Source organism: Triticum urartu, chromosome 4A (genome assembly GCF_056163025.1).
Source record: "Triticum urartu cultivar PI428250 chromosome 4A, HENAU_Tu73, whole genome shotgun sequence".
In the NCBI taxonomy this organism is placed as follows: domain Eukaryota; kingdom Viridiplantae; phylum Streptophyta; class Magnoliopsida; order Poales; family Poaceae; genus Triticum; species Triticum urartu.
This window is the reverse complement of record NC_141876.1, coordinates 113,654,905-113,672,228: the sequence shown is the minus strand read 5'-3', so window position 1 is coordinate 113,672,228 and position 17,324 is coordinate 113,654,905. Positions and strand designations below refer to the sequence as shown.

The following is a 17,324-nucleotide window of genomic DNA, read 5'->3' as shown; positions in this document are numbered from 1 at the left end:
GCGGGACCCACCGGACAGGCCACCGTATTTTGCGAAAAAACGTTTCCCCCTGACTGCTGGGACCCACCAGCTATATCTTCGCACGCAAGGAAGTGCGTCCGGGCAAAAAAACGATTCGCCCCCTGACTGCTGGGACCCACCAGCTACATCTTCGCAGGCAAGGAAGTGCCTGACAGTCGGGACCCACCTGGTCGAAGCGTACGTAGCGTTGTCATTCTGGTCACGAACGTGTACGTACATACTGGTCGATGTAGAGGCGTTCACGTGTCGTAGTAGAGACGCGCACGTGTCGTAGTAGAGGCGCGCACGTAGCATTTACGCGTACATATAGCGGCCAGGGTGCAAGAAAGAAAATACGGCCACGTATGTGTACATACGGGCGGGGTCTCAAACACCTACTCGCGCATACGTACGGCCAGGGCTCGTGTACATGGCTGGGTCGGAACGGAGAAACAGCGTCGTCGTCGTGTTCATGGGGAGGCAACGGAATGCGTCGTGTTCATCGGGAGGGCTTGGACGGAACAGGTGATGGAAACGAGGCCTGGCGTACCGCAGAACGGAGGAAACGGCCTTGTGTTCGATCGGCCACGTTCGAAACGGGATCCTGTTCATCGGGAGGGGTCTGGCGTACCGCAAAACGGAGGAAATGGACCTCCTACGGTCGAAACGGGGATCCTGTTAATCGGGAGGGGTGTGGCGTATCGCAAAACAGACAAAACGGACTTGTGTTGAAGCGCTATGGTCGAAACGGGGGTCCTGTTCATTGGGAGGGGTGTGGCGTACCGCAAAACCGGACTCCACGGGATACTGTTCATCTACACCGTCGACCTCCTCCAGCCTCCACGGGCTCCTGTTCATCCAGCCTCCACGGGCTCCTGTTTCACTGCGCGCTACTCCACCGGCTACTGTTCAACCACCCCTCCACCGTCTACTGTTCATCCAGCCCTCCACACCACGGGGTCCTGTTCAACCACCCCTTCACGGGCACCCCTCCACCGTCTACTGTTCATCCAGCCCTCCACACCACGGGGTCCTGTTCAACCACCCCTCCACCGTCTACTATTCATCCAGCCCTCCACACCACGGGGTCCTGTTCATCCACCCCTCCATCGTCTACTGTTCATCCAGCCCTCCACCACACCACAGGGTCATGTTCATCCAAAGGCAACGCCACCGCTCACTGTTCATCCACACCCCCCCCCCCCGCAACGCTCACTGTTCATCCCATCGATCGGCTTCAGTTAGCAGCAGTAGCGAAGGAATCGCACGATCGGGTTCAGTTAACAGCCATCGATAGATCGCTCGGGTTTAGTAACGCGTAGCCTGCACTGCAATCGCTCGGGTTCAGTTAGAGCCCAACGCCTCGCTCGGGTTCAGTTCGAGCCAACGCCTCGCACACACGCACGTACGTGTACGAGAGAAACGTGCATCGCTCGGCCCCCGACCTCCCACCATAACCGGGAACTCCCCGAAATTTTCCTCCCCCTTGCTTCTACCACGGTTTTTTCCGTCATGGACGGCCCAAAGAATGTCATGCAGCTGCGTCTCCGGCCCGCTCAGGATGAAAAGCCCATTTTTTGTCATGATTTTTTGTCATAGAAGTAGGAGCCCACCACATCTATGATGATACCGGGTTTTGTCACAATTATCGTCATAGAAGTGTCATATGTATGACAGAAAAAAATTTCGTTCGGCTCAAAATGTCACGGATGTGTCTTTTTTTTGTAGTGTTTGCAAGGTAATAAAGGGCGCGTAAATAAAAGCTAGGGGGCTGTTTAGATAAAGACACAATTAAATTAGTTTTAGTAAAGAGTGTTTTGTTACGAGAAAGTTATTTGTCCCTAGGCAATCGATAACTAGACCGATAATCACTATTGCAATTTTATTTGAGGGAGAGGTATAAGTTAACATATTTTCTCTACTTGGATCATATGCACTTATGATTGGAACTCTAGCAAGCATCCGCAACTACTACAGATCATTAAGGTAAAACCCAACCATAGCATTAAAGTATCAAGTCCTCTTTATCCCATACGTAAACAACCTACTTACTCGGGTTTGTGTTTCAGTCACTCACGCAACCCACTATAAGCGAATCATGAACGTATTGCAACACCCTACACCGGGGATCCCTCACGCTTACGCGACACGGAGAGCACCATAGGACAGCACCAATAATAAAACATGCAACTCAAACCAATCTTGATCATCAAATAGCCCATAGGACAAAACGGATCTACTCAAACATCATAGGATAGCCATACATCATTGGGAAATAATATATAGCGTTGAGCACCATGTTTAAGTAGAGATTGCAGTGGGTAAGAGAGATGTTACACCACTGCATAGAGGGGGGAAGAGTTGGTGATGATGGCGGTGAAGTTGTTGGTGAAGATTGCGGTGATGATGATGGCCACGGCGGCGTTCCGGTGCCACCGGAAGAGAAGGGGAGAGGGGGCCCCTTCGTCTTCTTCTTCCTTGACCTCCTCCCTAGATGGGAGAAGGGTTTCCCCTCTGGTCCTTGGCCTCCATGGTATGGGAGGGGCGAGAGCCCCTCCGAGATTGGATCTGTCTCTCTGTCTCTCTCTATTTCTGCGTTCTCAGATTCTACCCTTTCACCGTTTTATATATTCCCGGAGATCCGCAACTCTGATTGGGCTGAAATTTTAACACGATCTATCCGGATATTAGATTTCTTGCGGCGAAAGAAGGGCATCAGCCACCTTACGGGGTGGCCACGAGGGTCAGGGGCGCGCCCCCCTGCCTCGTGCCCCCCTCGGGCATCGTCTCGCGTGGATTTTTCTTCCCAAAAATCATATATATTCCGAAAAAATCTCCGTCAGTTTTTATCCCGTTTGGACTCCGTTTGATATGGATATTCTGCGAAACAAAAAACATGCAACAAACAGGAACTGGCACAGGGCACTGGATCAGTATGTTAGTCCCAAAAATAGTATAAAAAGTTGCCAAAAGTATATGAAAGTTGTAGAATATTGGCATGGAACAATTAAAAATTATAGATACGACGGAGACGTATCACTACGGCATGGAGGGGCGATGCAGTAGCATCACACTGGTCTGGCCGACGGCAGGGAAGACCTTAGGGCGGCGGTAGGGACCGCGTGCCACACTCGCTACAACCCAAAGGAGCGACGCAGTGGCAGCGCGAGGGGTGGTGCAACCGCGGGGGCGGCCTGAAACGGCAGCGTGGACCGCGTGCCACGACGCTACGACCCAAAGGGGCAACGCAGCAGCATCGCGCGGGTTGGTGCAACTGCGAGGACGACCTCGGGGTGGTTGTGGACCGGGGCTGTGGCACTACAGCCTGAAGGGGCGATGTAGCGACAACGCGCAGGTCGGAGCAACCGCGGGAACGGCCTCTGGACGACGGAGTGGACAGCAATGTCGCGGTGCTATGGCCCGAAAGGGCGACGCAGGTCGGTGCAGCCGCGTGGATAACCACGGGGCGATGCAGTGGCAGTCTGTTGCTTGATCGGTGGAGGGGTACGTTGTACTCAGGGACAGGGCGGTGATGGCCGGCGTAGAGAGGCGGGCGGGTAGACGCGTGGGCGACTACCATGACGAGCCACCGCGTCGCGTGAGGCTGCCGGGTCGAAGAAGAGGCCGGGTGGTCGCGCCGGTGTCGGAGTAGAGGCGCGGGGGTCGATGATGGCAGCGGGCGATGCAAGCCGATCTTAGATTCCCCCCTCCCCCTCCCCCCGAGGACCAATAAAAACACCGATCAATATGATCAACGGGAGAGAGAAAAACCAGATCATAGGACTGCGAAAAAAGACTCTTTAGAGCAGCCGATCAACGCGATCGTCGGACGAACCCAAAGTACGGGCGCCGTGGCCAGACCCCTGGTGGCGATCATGGAGATCGATGCCCCGAGGGCGGCGTGGTACGGAAGCGGCGACGGCAGCTTAGGGTTGTGGATTAAGTTAGGTTGATACCATGCAGGGCCATTGAAGGCCATGTGCGAGCTGTGCGCTCGCATAGGGCCCCCAAAATCAGGGGGGCAATTAGGGTCCTTATACGTGTATGGACAGTATGAATTTTTTTAGTTTTAGGCTGAAAGTAGTCTCTGTTTGTCGCCTGAAGGCTAAAGCACTCGTCTCGGCCTTTTTGTGGGCTTGGTCCGCTCAAAGGCCTCTAGCCAAACTCTGCCAATCGTCGTCGCTTGGATCGATCCAAGTGCGAACCAATCTGTGGTTGGATGGTTAGAGGGACTATGATATCGCCAACCCACCAGGATTTAAATTCTGATGCTCGCATTTATTCCTGGATTTATTTTAGGATTTTCGGCGATGCGCATTCAGTGGAAGGAGACGTTTCTATCGACGACGAGGTGTCTACGTTGACTTCGTAAATTTCAAGACGATATGCCGGCTTAGTCTTTCGAAGATGCTCATAAAAATAGAGTGTGCGTGTGCGTTTATAGGGATGAGTGTATGCGCGTGTATATAAGCGCTTGTGTCTGTGTTTATGTTAAAAAAAAGATCGATCCGAGTGATCGTAAACGAAACGATAGCCCCAGTGCATTACGTGTACGTACGTTTTCGTGAAATCTGCCGTTCCTTATTCCCTAAATAATCGCTTCGCTTTCCATCTCGCCACTGTGCGATCAATCTTTTCGCTTTGACTGAATCGGCGGCTTGGCAGCAATTTCTTTGCAGCCAGGCGACGGGCGGAAGAAGAGCTAGACTTGCTAGCGTCGGTTGACACTGCCGCGGTGCCGCCGAATAGAAGACGAACCGGTGCCTCCACGTTCCTCCCCTTTCCTCTAATTTTGATACAAACCGCAAAGTTTTATTACGATCTTACTAATATTTTTTGAAACAACTTTTTGTCTAGTTGTTGAAGTTCAGAAGTTGTCAGTCTCACAGATTCAAGATTTTCAATAGTTGCTCGTCACGTCGTCCAAGTCCAAAATCAAGGTTCAATCTGATTCTAACTATCTATGCAAGTCACAAGCCTATAATTGATGTGGGTTCATCAGTCCAAATGCATTGATACTATTTTTGTTTGGTTAAAAAACAAAAACAATTATGCATTCTAGTTCTAGAAGAAAGTGTGATTATGGTGCCTTAAAGCGTAAGAAGAAACAGAAGACACATAAATTAAAAGAAGAGTGGAGAATATAAAGACATTCATGGACTTGAATTGTTTTGTGTGTTTGTTTTCATCCAGGATTTAGTTAAGAAAGCTATGGGCCCTGTTGATATTCTTAGACCTCTACCAATGCAATGGTGCTTAGATGAGGTGCTAAGTGCATTAAATATCTTAGCAACTCAACTCTTCAATGCATAGGTACTTAACTTGTTGTTGCTAAGCACACTTTATTTAATGAGTTAACACCTAAAGTCTTTCATGCATTGGTCAAATTGCTTCATTTAAGTGGTTTGCCTAGATTCTCGCGCTTGGCATTGGTTCTTCCTGGGGTCACCAAAGTGCTCTCTCCCCTATTTAAATGATGTGCCATGTCATTTTTTCGCTTATGTGGCATGCTTAGCACCTGTCCATGATGGAGCACTGGAAAGGGCCTTAGTTGTTGATGAAGCACCCCTTCTATCCTAATGCTATTATGGCGTGCAAGATTTTGTTAACAATTCGTGTAACTGTTGCATATGTGGAAATGAGCTTTTCAAAACTCAAGTTGTTGAATTCTACTATGACACAAGAAAGACCCAATGGTTTTGCAACGATAGCACTTAAAAATGATGCCTTGGAGAACATTAATTATGCAGACATAATTGAAGATATCATTTTAAGGAACACGTGACAAATGGCCCTTTTCAATAGAGCAAGAGGTCAGTTTGTTGGTCTTACTCTTTTGCGTTGCTGCTTGAGAATCTACTATATCTAAATAGAAGCCCCCCACTACTTGATTTCTCTGCGTTCTCATGCATCCACGTCACCATAATTATTTTCGACCATTTAATTCTCCATAGATGGCTCAGATCTGCAGCTCGAATTGATCCCGGTGCTTCACGTGGTCACACCCATTGGGTTGACCCCTCCTTCTTCGACCCCACGGAAGCTGAAGCGCGGAGAAGTGAACCGTCGTCCTCGAGTGGAAACGTCTGTGCAGAATGAATCCCTCGCCGTCTCCCATTCATCATCCCTTTCTCTCCCCAACGACACAAAACCCCATGCGGGGACGGACGCAGCAGAACGCAGTTTCATCTAGGGTTTGCGGCCATTGTCTGGGGTAGAATCGACGGCTACGGCGGCGATGGCGCGGCAAGATCGCAAGGCGGTCGATCTAGAGGATGAGAGGAGCCGTAGTTCAGCCACATCAACAAGCTCATCAACATCCGTGAGGGCAAGCTGGAGCCGCAGTTCAGCTCCGAGTTCTCGTGGTTCTCTACAGGTAAGTTGCCTCTCTCTCTCCTCCCTCTGGCCATGCCTAGGCTGGCCCGATTGGATCTGATCTAGGGTTTGCAGACGCCCCATGTTTATCTCTTTTTGTGGCGCAACATGATATACAAACAGCACCAAGAGCCCTTCATTTTCTTTCTTAAATTTGCCAAGCCAAAGGAGAGGCCACCCTTTGATTCTATCCTTTGGGCCACCCGCTTCTATTTACATTTTCGCTACTTGATTACCAACTAGGAAAGCATCCGCTGCTTCTATGCGATATGTATGGGGATGATTTGTATGCTATGATCAAAGTTTCAATTCGTTTTTTCACATGGCCTTTCCCATATGGAGACTGCATTGAGTGGCAGCGATCTGAATGACTCCCAACCCACGAAGCAGCGTGGATGCCAAGCATCACATGATTGAATGCCCGATGGTCATGGTACGATCTAGTAGGTCCGTGCCCTATCTCGACTCTACTATTATAATTTTTTAGGTTGCTTTTCGGCATATGTTTTTCTTAATATATTATTGTTGGTGCATTTTTATAGAATTGTTTTTTGATCTTGCGGCAAATACTCTATGTTCGGCATGTAGATTACTGGAATCCATTCTCCGTCAATTTGTTACTGATATTATCTCATCAAAAATCTTGCCTATCAGGCCTAATACACAATTCTATCATTTGTTACCCTGTTAAAGGAGAACGTAACTTTCTTGCAAAAGAATCATTTTTTCATGTGCTATCTTCTGAATACACTACTAAGCGAGTTGAGACTAAGTTTTCCCCTCCTAATTATGTGGTTGTGTCTCTTCTCTCCTGTACCCATTTCGCATTTTTTATCCATTCCCTTATTTGTATCGTCTTTATCTCACATTTGTATTCGATAATTTTCATTTTTAGAGAAAAAGCTTGAAGCAAGGGCCCATGTATACCTGAGCATGTGTGTTAACCAAGATGTACATATAATCTTTCAAGCTAGCACAAACTTCATGTGTTTATTTGTTTTATTGAGTTATATATGATGATATATTGATATGAAAATAACCAAATTATGAACATTCTTCGCCATGTTTGCCAGACATGAAACTACTACGGGGTCTGTTGTTATATAATACTAATTCCAGTTACTAACAATTACCCGTTGTTAATGTGTGTTTCATCTGACATTTCATGCTAACATGCTTAGAAAAAGTAATGCTATCCCACACCAATGTTCCGCAGCAACGCGTGGGGCATCATCTAGTTTTCTAAACATTGTACTACTAAATAACTTAAGTTTGAATGGTATAATTAAGTGATTATGCTTGAGTTATATTGGGCCCCATTTTGTTTTTTTTTTTTGCAGCTGGGCCCCGAATTCCTAGAGACGGCCCTGATACCATGTAAAAGGAATAGAGAGAAGATTGACGTAATATGTATTGCTTGAGCCTTGTAGGCATATATATATAAAATACATAATCTATTTAAAATACAAGATAAGATAGAATAAATCATATCCTATCTTTTCTAACTAATCACGATACTCAACAGAAGCTACTACCGCCACAACCAATGATGCATAGCTTGAACAATACTAATCCGAAATTCGTAAAAGGGGATAGTAAACTGCAAACAATATAACACTGCAGGTTGAAATATTTAAAAATTATTAAACCGAAAGCCCTCTTGGCAGTTGGCACGTACCCTTGCTGCCGATGCCAAGGCGTCCGTCCGTGGAGACCGACAAGCCAGCAGCAAAACGCACGGACCAGTTGCTCGCTCCCTCCCGGCAATCACCAGAACGCCACGTACACCCGCTAGCCCCCAAGCCGCTGGGGCCCACATGTCATTAATTTTCAAGTAAAGCGCAAGGAACAGCCAAACAGCGACCGCACAGCGACAGGGGGTGCTCTTTTTCTCGGAACCACGCGGCGCTCCTTCCACGGCCAACGCAGAGTTACCGTTTCGCCCCTCACCCTCCTCTTCCCATACACCAGCCTCATGCACCAGAGACACATCGCGCCGTCGGTACCACGGGCACATTCGCGCCCTCTGGCAGCACCGTCGTAGACCGGGTTCAGTCAAACGTCGGTGCCCCCCGAGGGGAATTACTGCCACTTCACACCGCCGGATATTCTTCCCCTCCCTGCACCCACCGCACAAGCCATACGCCGTATCAACCGTGCACTCAACCTCGTGATGCGCGCGTGTACCGTCCAGTTCATGCACCGTGTCCACGCCGAACCGAGGCGCAGCCTCCGCCTTCCTCCACACTTTGACTCTTGTACCAGCCCCCCACCTCGAGCTCCCCCGACGCATACGCCCACCCGCATCTACTCCCCCTCCGGCTCCGAGCGAACCACGCGCCGACCGGACCTTGACCGCCGCCATGGACCCGCGCTTCCCGCCGCCGGCGCCGTCCTCTGCTGCCGCGGGTGCGCCGCGCGGCCACCGGCGGGCCCACTCCGAGACCTTCATCCGGTTCCCCGACGCGGACCTGCTGCTCGACCCGGACAGCGACTTCTCCTTCTCCGACCTCGACTTCCCCTCCCTCTCCGACGACTCCCCCGCCGTCTCCTCCGACCCCACCCCGCCTCCTCCGCCGCTGCCGCCGCAGCAGCAGGGGGCTGCCGCGTCCCCGGCGCCGGCGCCGCGGCCGCCCGGTGGCGGGGGTGCGCATATGAGGAGCCTCTCGCTCGACGCCGCCTTCTTCGACGGCCTCGCGCTGCAGGGGGGAGGCGGAGGCGGAGCTGGGCATAAGAGGAGCGGCTCCATGGATGGAGCGAGCTCGCCGTCCGACGGCGAGTCTGCGCTGTCCGGTGGGCTGCCGGACTACGCCAAGAAGGCCATTCCCGCGGAAAGGCTCGCTGAACTCGCGCTCCTCGACCCCAAGCGCGCTAAGAGGTGAGGTCCTCTTCAGCTCTTCCCCTTTCGCTTTATCCGTGGAGCGAAGCTTGATAGATCCAAAAGGTAGTTTGCTGCTAGTTCTAGTGCCCTGCGTTACTGACATCCAGCTCCTTGCTCGTGCTGCCTAATTTTGAGTTTCCAGGGTGTCCTGTGGTTCAGTCGAGTTATATTTTAGGTGTGGTTTCATGGCGGTAGTCTCTGGTATGCAGGATTCTGGCCAACAGGCAGTCGGCCGCGAGGTCCAAGGAGAGGAAGATCAAGTACACCGGCGAGCTGGAGAGGAAGGTGCAGACGCTGCAGACAGAGGCGACAACGCTCTCTGCACAGCTCACGCTTCTTCAGGTGTGTATAATTGATCTGTGTTGTTTGTAGTCCGTAAACCGCAAAGTATGGCAGCATGATTGCTTGAGCCAAACCTAATTAATTGACTAGCTGAAGCCAATATTCTGTCTGATCAGTCTACATTAGTTGGTTGCTTTCCTTAATTGTTGGACAAGTGTGGAAGCTGCATTGGTAACACTAGTATGGACCTGACTAATTCAAAGCTTGCGTCCTGAAAGAAGCAACCAGGATAAACAAATGATTGCCTTCGCTTACAACTTCTTGTCATACTGCTTTAATATCTTAACTTATCTGTTCCCCTCATGAACAATTCTCATTACTACAGTTGTTGACATTTCTATGAGCATTTCCTTTAAAAAACAGTACTAGCTATTTTCTCTTCTTAGAGTTAATAAGGACATTCTCTTTTTTTATTCTCCGAAGGGAATTTTGTAAGATTACATTTCAATACTGTCCACTTTTATTTTATTATATCTGAGGGTCACAACATATACTGGGTCCGAGATGATGTGTTACCCTCTGTTTTCTGATTCTCATCTTCCATTCAGTGAGGATTGTGTATTTTGACCCCACCACTTAGTTGTTTCCAATTGTTGAATTGGTAGAGCTTTTGATAATTGATTGTTCAAGTGTAGTGGACGGCATGATCCTAATGAGTTTAACTCTCCGTTTGATAGTTAGTTTACACATATTGCTGTCTGTCACTACGAAATACAAATATCAATTCTGCTTCCTGAGGACTCACCATTTTGTTATCAACTTGTTTTCTTGCTTGTCTCACTTTTGCTTGTTATAGTATATAGATCTTAGGATGCATCCACACACCTTTAATGAATGTGTAGGATAAAATTTTATCATAATTATGTTGAAAGCTTCCTGGCCACGCTGAAGCTATAAACTTATCAGTCTATGTGAAGAAAACTTGTTGCACTAGGTTAGCTCCCCAAGGTTAATTTGTTGTTTTTATGGCAATCGATAAAAAATATCGTGAATCAAGTACTTCTCTACCTGTATATACTGCCTATTTTCTTTTTGTTTGAATTCTTTCCTTACTGGAGAGGGGCCCGGGGCTGGAAGAGAAGAACCTTACAATACTACTCCCTCCATCCCAAAATAAGTGTCTCAAGCTTAGTACTCCCTCCGTCCCAAAATCCTTGTCTTAGATTTGTCTAGATACGGATGTATCTAACACTAAACGTAACTAGGTACATCCGTATTTAGACAAATCTAAGACAAGAATTTTGGGACGGAGGGAGTAAATTACATGAGCATGTAGTGGATTTCCTGTATAGCCCTTGAATAGCTAACTGTTGATTTCTAGTTACACACAGATATTGTTAAGGGAAACGTATGACACATGTACATATAAATGAATGCTCTGGAGCATAAAAAGCTAGGAACGCAAACAGACACGTCCGCGTTGTCCGCCTACGTCCGCGATGGCAGGAGAGGAACTAATGTGTTGTTGCTTTAATAGTGATGCTGCTTTAATTATATGCTTGCGGATGCTATGCGGACACTGTCCGCCTGCATCCCTATAAAAATCTGGTCCTGTAGTTGATGTGACTACTAGATGATTTGTTGCACCCAAAAGTAGGTGGGATAATGCAGGCGCCTCTGCTTGATGGCTGGTCATGTCAAAAACAGGGGAGGTGATGCTCTATTTGAAAGCTAATTTGATTGAAGATGTTGGAACCAAATGGGTGGTGTTAGGGTGAAGCTTTGGCTTGGTGGGCAGGGAGATAGTAACAGAAGATTCATCTTTTTCTCTAGAAAGTTTGGCCAGTGCTGAACATCTTATTTACGCTGGAAAAAGAAATATGGAAGCGAAAAAGATTTATTAAGACCTGATCCATAATCAATACTAATAAAAGTTTGTAGTAGAGCTAGTGAACTTTGTATTCTTGGTAATGCTATTTTCTGAGTATGACGACATCAAATTTATCAGGACTGTGATAACCAATATTTTGTTGCATCATCTTACAGTCTCTGTGTTGATTTTTTTTTTTTTGTAACCCAGAGGGATACTTCCGGTTTAACTGTTGAGAACAGAGAGCTCAAACTCCGGTTGCAGTCCATGGAAGAACAAGCCAAACTTCGAGATGGTATGCCCTAGTCTTGTTTTTGAAGTTTGCTAGTCTTTGTAATATATAGGCTCAGAACAAAAACCATCGTCTTCCCTGAACATTTAAGGCATCTGAGGGTCGACCAGTGATCAATCAGTCACCTTGTGACCATGTATCTGTTCCGTGCAGCTCTGAATGATGCCCTGAGAGAAGAAGTCCAGCGGCTTAAGATAGCGGCAGGTCAAGTTCCAAACATGAATGGAAACCCCTTCGGCGGAGGGCTGCAGCAGCATCAGCAACAGCAGCAGCAGATTCCGAACTATTTCTCGCAGCAGCAGATGCACTACCAAGGTCATCAGCATCACCACCCCCAAAACCACTCCCAGAATTCTTCGAATGGAGGCCAGTCGCTGAGTGGTCAGTCTCTAAGCGACTCCATGGATTTCATGTGAGGAGTCTCTGGGCAACCTCGGGGCGCATACCGACCACAGTTCGGTAGTTGTAAAGATAACTGATGTATACTGTATGCACATGAATCATTCGTAGGGTAGCTAGATGTTCTTTGTACCATTAATCAAGAGAATTCATCCGTGTGTGTCGCAGTTGATCATCTCTCTTTCTTTTGGGGTTCATGCATGCCTTAGCCTGAAGTCTGAACGAACCATGCTTGACATGTTGCCTGTAGTTGTCACCCTGTAAAGGTGTTATAGTGAATGGAATGGTTTCTGGTTGGAAGTCTTGAATTTTTATGGTTTCCGGTTGGTGAGTCGTCAACTGGCGGTGCATACAAAGATTTTAGCTACCGGTTTAGGGGAAATACCGGTAGATTTGACTGCCGTGGGTACTGCCGGTATCGGCAGTTTTACTGTCCAAGAAAAGTATATGCAAAATTCAACTGGCTTTGTCTAAATTGTCAAATTCCTTTCACATCTGCTTGAAATGCTTAAGGTGTGCGGTTGGGCTATCTCACTCGCCTGACGGAACAAAGACCATATGTCGGGAACTGATGTGATGAATGATGTGTATCCACCTGCAAACATCTGTTCGTCCAGTGTCCACTTTTCTCTCGTGCCTTTCGGCGCGGAAACTAACACTGCCTGGAGACACCTTGTCGCTTTCGCGTTTTTTTAGGTGCCTTGTTGTTTTCTTCTCTCTTTTTTTTTCCTGAGAAAACTGTGTTATACTGTACTACTAGATCATCGATGGCGCGCGTTGCTGCGCCCGTCTATTTTTCGTTGAAATAATAGGAATCTCATAAATATAAGAGAAATGAAACATAGAAATTCAATTACATAAAGTATATCATTCAGTAATCGAAAAAGGATATTCTTATGCTAATGTATTAGGCAGTTGTGACAACTGATAGTATTCTCATAGATAGTTTAAGATAAATGAAACAAAGAAATTCAATTACATAAAGATATGTTGTATCATTACATATAATTACACAGTATTCTCATAGATATGAGATAAACTTAATGTAGCACACATTTTACATGAAAATATGAAATGAAACTGCAAAAGTTACAGAAATCAAGTAGCCAAGATGTGCAAGAACCAATGAAATATTTTGGAGGCGAAGCCAAAATGAAATAGGAGCGAAAAAGCATCTCTCGACAGATCAAAACATACATTATCTTCCATACTTGCTAACTACTTACATCGGACGATTCATAAGCATCAGAAATTTAAAGAAAGAAAAACATACATGTGATATCCACATATTCATGTAGTGCAGCTTCTTAAGAGCCTTCGTTCTAAGGTCAAAAGCTTCTGAAAAGCCTACGATTATCTAAATTTCTCGTAAGTGGCAGATATGAAATTTGCTTCAAAAAAATCACAATTAAGAGTCTATAGTACAGCTCGAGCAAAAACCAGTGGTTCAGTATAGAATCATGAAATAAGAGTACCCTTGCTGAAGATACAGTCAAACAAAAAGTAGTGTTGCTGAATCAATGGTCCAGTTTAGAGTTAACATATGTACTGGCAGTACCTCAATAACCAAGCATCATCTGCAGCAGCTGAACTGAACGTTTGTGAATAGACAACTTATAATTATACATGAGGAAGAAAATCTGCATGAACTCTCCCAGCGGGAACTATGAAATTTTACAGATTAAGTGATCATCTCCCAGGGAATACGTATACAAAGAACACATCAGCTCCACCATGACTCAGTGCTTGGAATCTGTTTCAACTCTCCTGACCTGGTGTTCAATTAATTAAGAAATACCAACTTAAATTCGTTCTTTGCATCCCAAGAAGATGTGCTTGGAATCTGTTTCAACCCTCCAGACCTGGTGTTTATAGTCTCTGAAGATTTGTACCTACTTGTAAACCTTCGTTGGCGTAACATGTAGAGAAACAGAAGAAAAAAATCAGGAGAAACTTAATAAAGGCCAATAACAGGGCAACTTGCTACCCAAACGAGAGAGACAGGAGAGATGGGGTTGTGAGATCTGGTTAGAGGTCTCAGGAAAAGATGGACGCAGTTGAGAAGCAGAAAAGGAATAGCTAGAAAAAAAACTCAGTCTCACCCTATTATTTCCCCCATCTCTCTTGCCGCTGATCACTGCTCTACCATGAACAGTAAAGCCGTCAGGCGTGGCCACCATGCTGCAACGAGAAGGTGCTCGCGAAAAGATATGCTGCCGGAGTGGAAAGCGTGAGCGTCTGAGCGAAGAGTGGTAGGGAAGGAAGAAGAGTTATGTAGACGTACTTGCACCACTCGGCGCCGGAAAGGATCAGCACATCACTCGCCATGAATGGGCGCTCAGAAAATGAAGTATAACGGCCGAAGTATAATTGCGTCTTTCAAGTCTCAATGGAGCAGTTTCCATCAGATGAGGCGTCGACCATCGCCCATGTCCCCTCCCTCGTACTCCACCTTGCAGGTAGATTGCCTGCCTCGGCTCGATGGAGCGGCCCTTTAGTCACCCTCATCGCACGCGTCCGCTGGATCCCCACCCGCACCACACATCTGCTGGATTTCCTTGGGCGCATCGGCTGGATTCAGCGGAAAGGATCTTGGTCAGAAGACCAATCGCCCGCATCATGCGCTCGTCGATTGGATCCCCTCGCAGGATCTCCTCCTCTCCACGGGCGCTGGATCCACTCTCTGTCGCACGACTGACCCGTTTCGTGCTGTGTCGAGCGAACAGTTTTTTTTCCGGATAAGGCAACACGTCGTTGGTCCGTCGTCGGTTACCCAAATGGGCTTGTATAGCAGCCCGTAGAAGCCCAATTAACCACAGGCCTCCGAAAAGGTCTCCAGAATAGCAGCCTATCAGGACGGCCAGCCCAAATCGCGGTAAACTATCCTTAGAGAAAGATCTGATGGCTAGAAACTGATCAAACACGAAATCCGATGGCCAGAAACATTAGGGGCGTGAGAGAGCTCGCTTTAGGCTCGGTTTTACTGTCCTTAATACCTATTATTATTATTATTATTATTATTATTATTATTATTATTATTCTATAGCTACACCTAATATTAACGCCGGCCAGTCTTGTTGGTGCTTGGAGCAAACCACATGAAGGGGTCACCGATTCCTTGATCATGGAGGCGTTATCACCAAGAGAAGGTGTGATCTTTGCAAGTTTTTCTTAGCTTTTGGACAAAAAATTCAGGGAAAATTATTTTTGCGTGAAAAACACGTTTTTTTTCTTCCGCTAGAATCACGGACGTGTCTTTCGAAAATGAAAAAAATGCATTTCTATTTTACTTTGATGAGAGGCACAGTCATGCCTCTTGGAAATTAAAAAAAAACATGTTTTTCCCTTCCGCGAGAGGTATGGATTTGCTTTCACTAGAGACACGACCGTGCCTCTTTATGAATTTTGATTTTGCTGACCACATTGAAACGAAAAAAACATGTTTTTTCTCTTCCGTGAGAGGCACGGATTTACATTTCATGAAAGTACGGATTTGCTTCAGTGAGATGCATGGTCGTGCCTCTCTCAAGAAAAAAAAACGCATTTTTTATCGTTTTCGAAAGAGGCACAGTTTTGCTTCCGTGAAAGGCACGGTCGTGCCTCTCTCGAAAATAAATAAAAAGCATGTTTTTTATCATTTTCAAGAGAGGTACGGATTTGCTTTCGTGAGAGACATGGTCATGCCTCTTGGAAACATTTTTTTCTTCCGCGAGAGATACGGGTTTACTTCTCATGGAGGTAAGTATTTGCTTTCGCGAGAGGCACAGTAAACGCGCATTGGATTTGATTTTTTCATTCGGTTTTTTCCATGAAAAAAAGGTTGATCAAACCTATCAACATGGGATCTATTTTTAAAGATCTCGATGCAAGGAATCCAATGATGAAAACAGTTTGAGATTTGAATGCACTGTTTAGAAGATAAAAATATTTTGAATAAAACAGATCTATGAGAAAGAAAAAGGGAAACGTTTATACACGCCGCACCGGCCGAACCGTTGCGCCGGACGCGCGCGACGCGTTCGATGAAGGAGCGATCCTGTGGCCCAGTGCGCTCGTCCCTCTGTAGGCCCACCTTATCCCCTCTTGGTTGTCTTCCTCCTCAACCCGTCTCCTTTTTTGCATCTCCATGGCCTGCTCTCAGCCATGGACGTGACACCCTCAAGCTTGACCTCCCCCCTCCTATATCTCTATCTTCCCACCAGAACCACGGTTTTGCACGCTCTCACCACCGCTGCTGCACGGCCCACCCCTGCTGCTACTACTCCAAGCATTCCTTGTCGGGCTTTTGCAGCCGGCGACGGTGCTGCGAGCGATGACCTTTTTCTTGCTTCTACCGAGTAGCGGCTGTGAAACGAGACTAGGGCGGTGCTGCAACCGGCAACGTTGGAAGCTACAACCGGCTTTGGTGAAAGCTACAACCAAAGAGTAGAAAAATGGAACCAGCGACAAAAAAGCTACAACCACCTATACGAGTGTTACAACCATTGACAAAAAAGCTTCAAGCCTATATAGAAAAGCTTCAACCATCAACGGAGAAAGCTTCAACCAGCCACTATCAACTGAAAAAGCTGCAACCGTTAAGAAAAAAGCTCCAACCTTAGGTGAAAAAAGATTCAATCAAAAGACATACAAAGTTTCAGCCGGGCACTGCAAAACGAAAGAAGTTGCAACCGTTTACAAAATAAGCTTCGATCGTAGTTGAAAAAAGCTTCAATCAACATGATGAAAAGCTTCAATCTGTGAAAAAAGCTTCAACCACCATGAAAAAAGCTTCAACCGGCGTGATAAAAAGCTTCAACCGGCGTGCCAATGATGCGAGCGGCGGCGTTGAGAGCTGCGGTCGGCGACACGACAGTGCAGCGACAGGGTGTGCTAAGACTGGTGGTTGCTTAGGTGCCGCAAGGACAGAGGGCATCGGCGTGCTTCAAGGTGGCATCCTTTTCTGCTACAAGGGGAGTGAGGCTTCCTGCTGGACCGACGGCGACAAGGACGGCAACGAGAACGGCGAGCGCATCCAGCAGTGTGGGGCAGCGGAGGAAGGAGGTCCAAGTGAGGGGGTGGTGACCGGCGGCCGGTAGAACATCTAGACGGCAGGAGCTGCGCGCGAAGAGGAAGAAAGAGATGGGGGAAGTCAACGCGAGCAGATCGAACGGCTGAGGCTTGTTGTATCGGGCGACTGGGATGCGACCGGTTGAACTGTTGGGCCGATGCGCCGGCGCCTAGCA

At 47.2% G+C, this 17,324-nt stretch overlaps 1 protein-coding gene and 1 long non-coding RNA gene across 2 annotated transcripts; one reads left to right on the top strand and one right to left on the bottom strand.

Annotated features, from left to right (window-relative positions):
- The first annotated feature begins 8,632 nt into the window (after positions 1-8,632).
- Positions 8,633-12,407, top strand: LOC125550901 (transcription factor VIP1). The gene is made up of 4 exons (XM_048714017.2): positions 8,633-9,253; positions 9,466-9,598; positions 11,619-11,703; positions 11,854-12,407. Exons 1-4 carry the CDS (start codon positions 8,739-8,741, stop codon positions 12,114-12,116), a joined length of 996 nt encoding a protein of 331 aa, XP_048569974.1. The 5' UTR covers positions 8,633-8,738; the 3' UTR covers positions 12,117-12,407.
- A 698-nt stretch (positions 12,408-13,105) lies between these two features.
- LOC125553635 (uncharacterized) lies at positions 13,106-17,262 on the bottom strand. Its single transcript, XR_007304129.2, has 3 exons — positions 14,384-17,262; positions 14,202-14,312; positions 13,106-14,003 (listed from the first exon to the last, which is right to left on the bottom strand). It is a non-coding gene; the product is annotated as an uncharacterized LOC125553635 (long non-coding RNA).
- Positions 17,263-17,324: the final 62 nt, after the last annotated feature.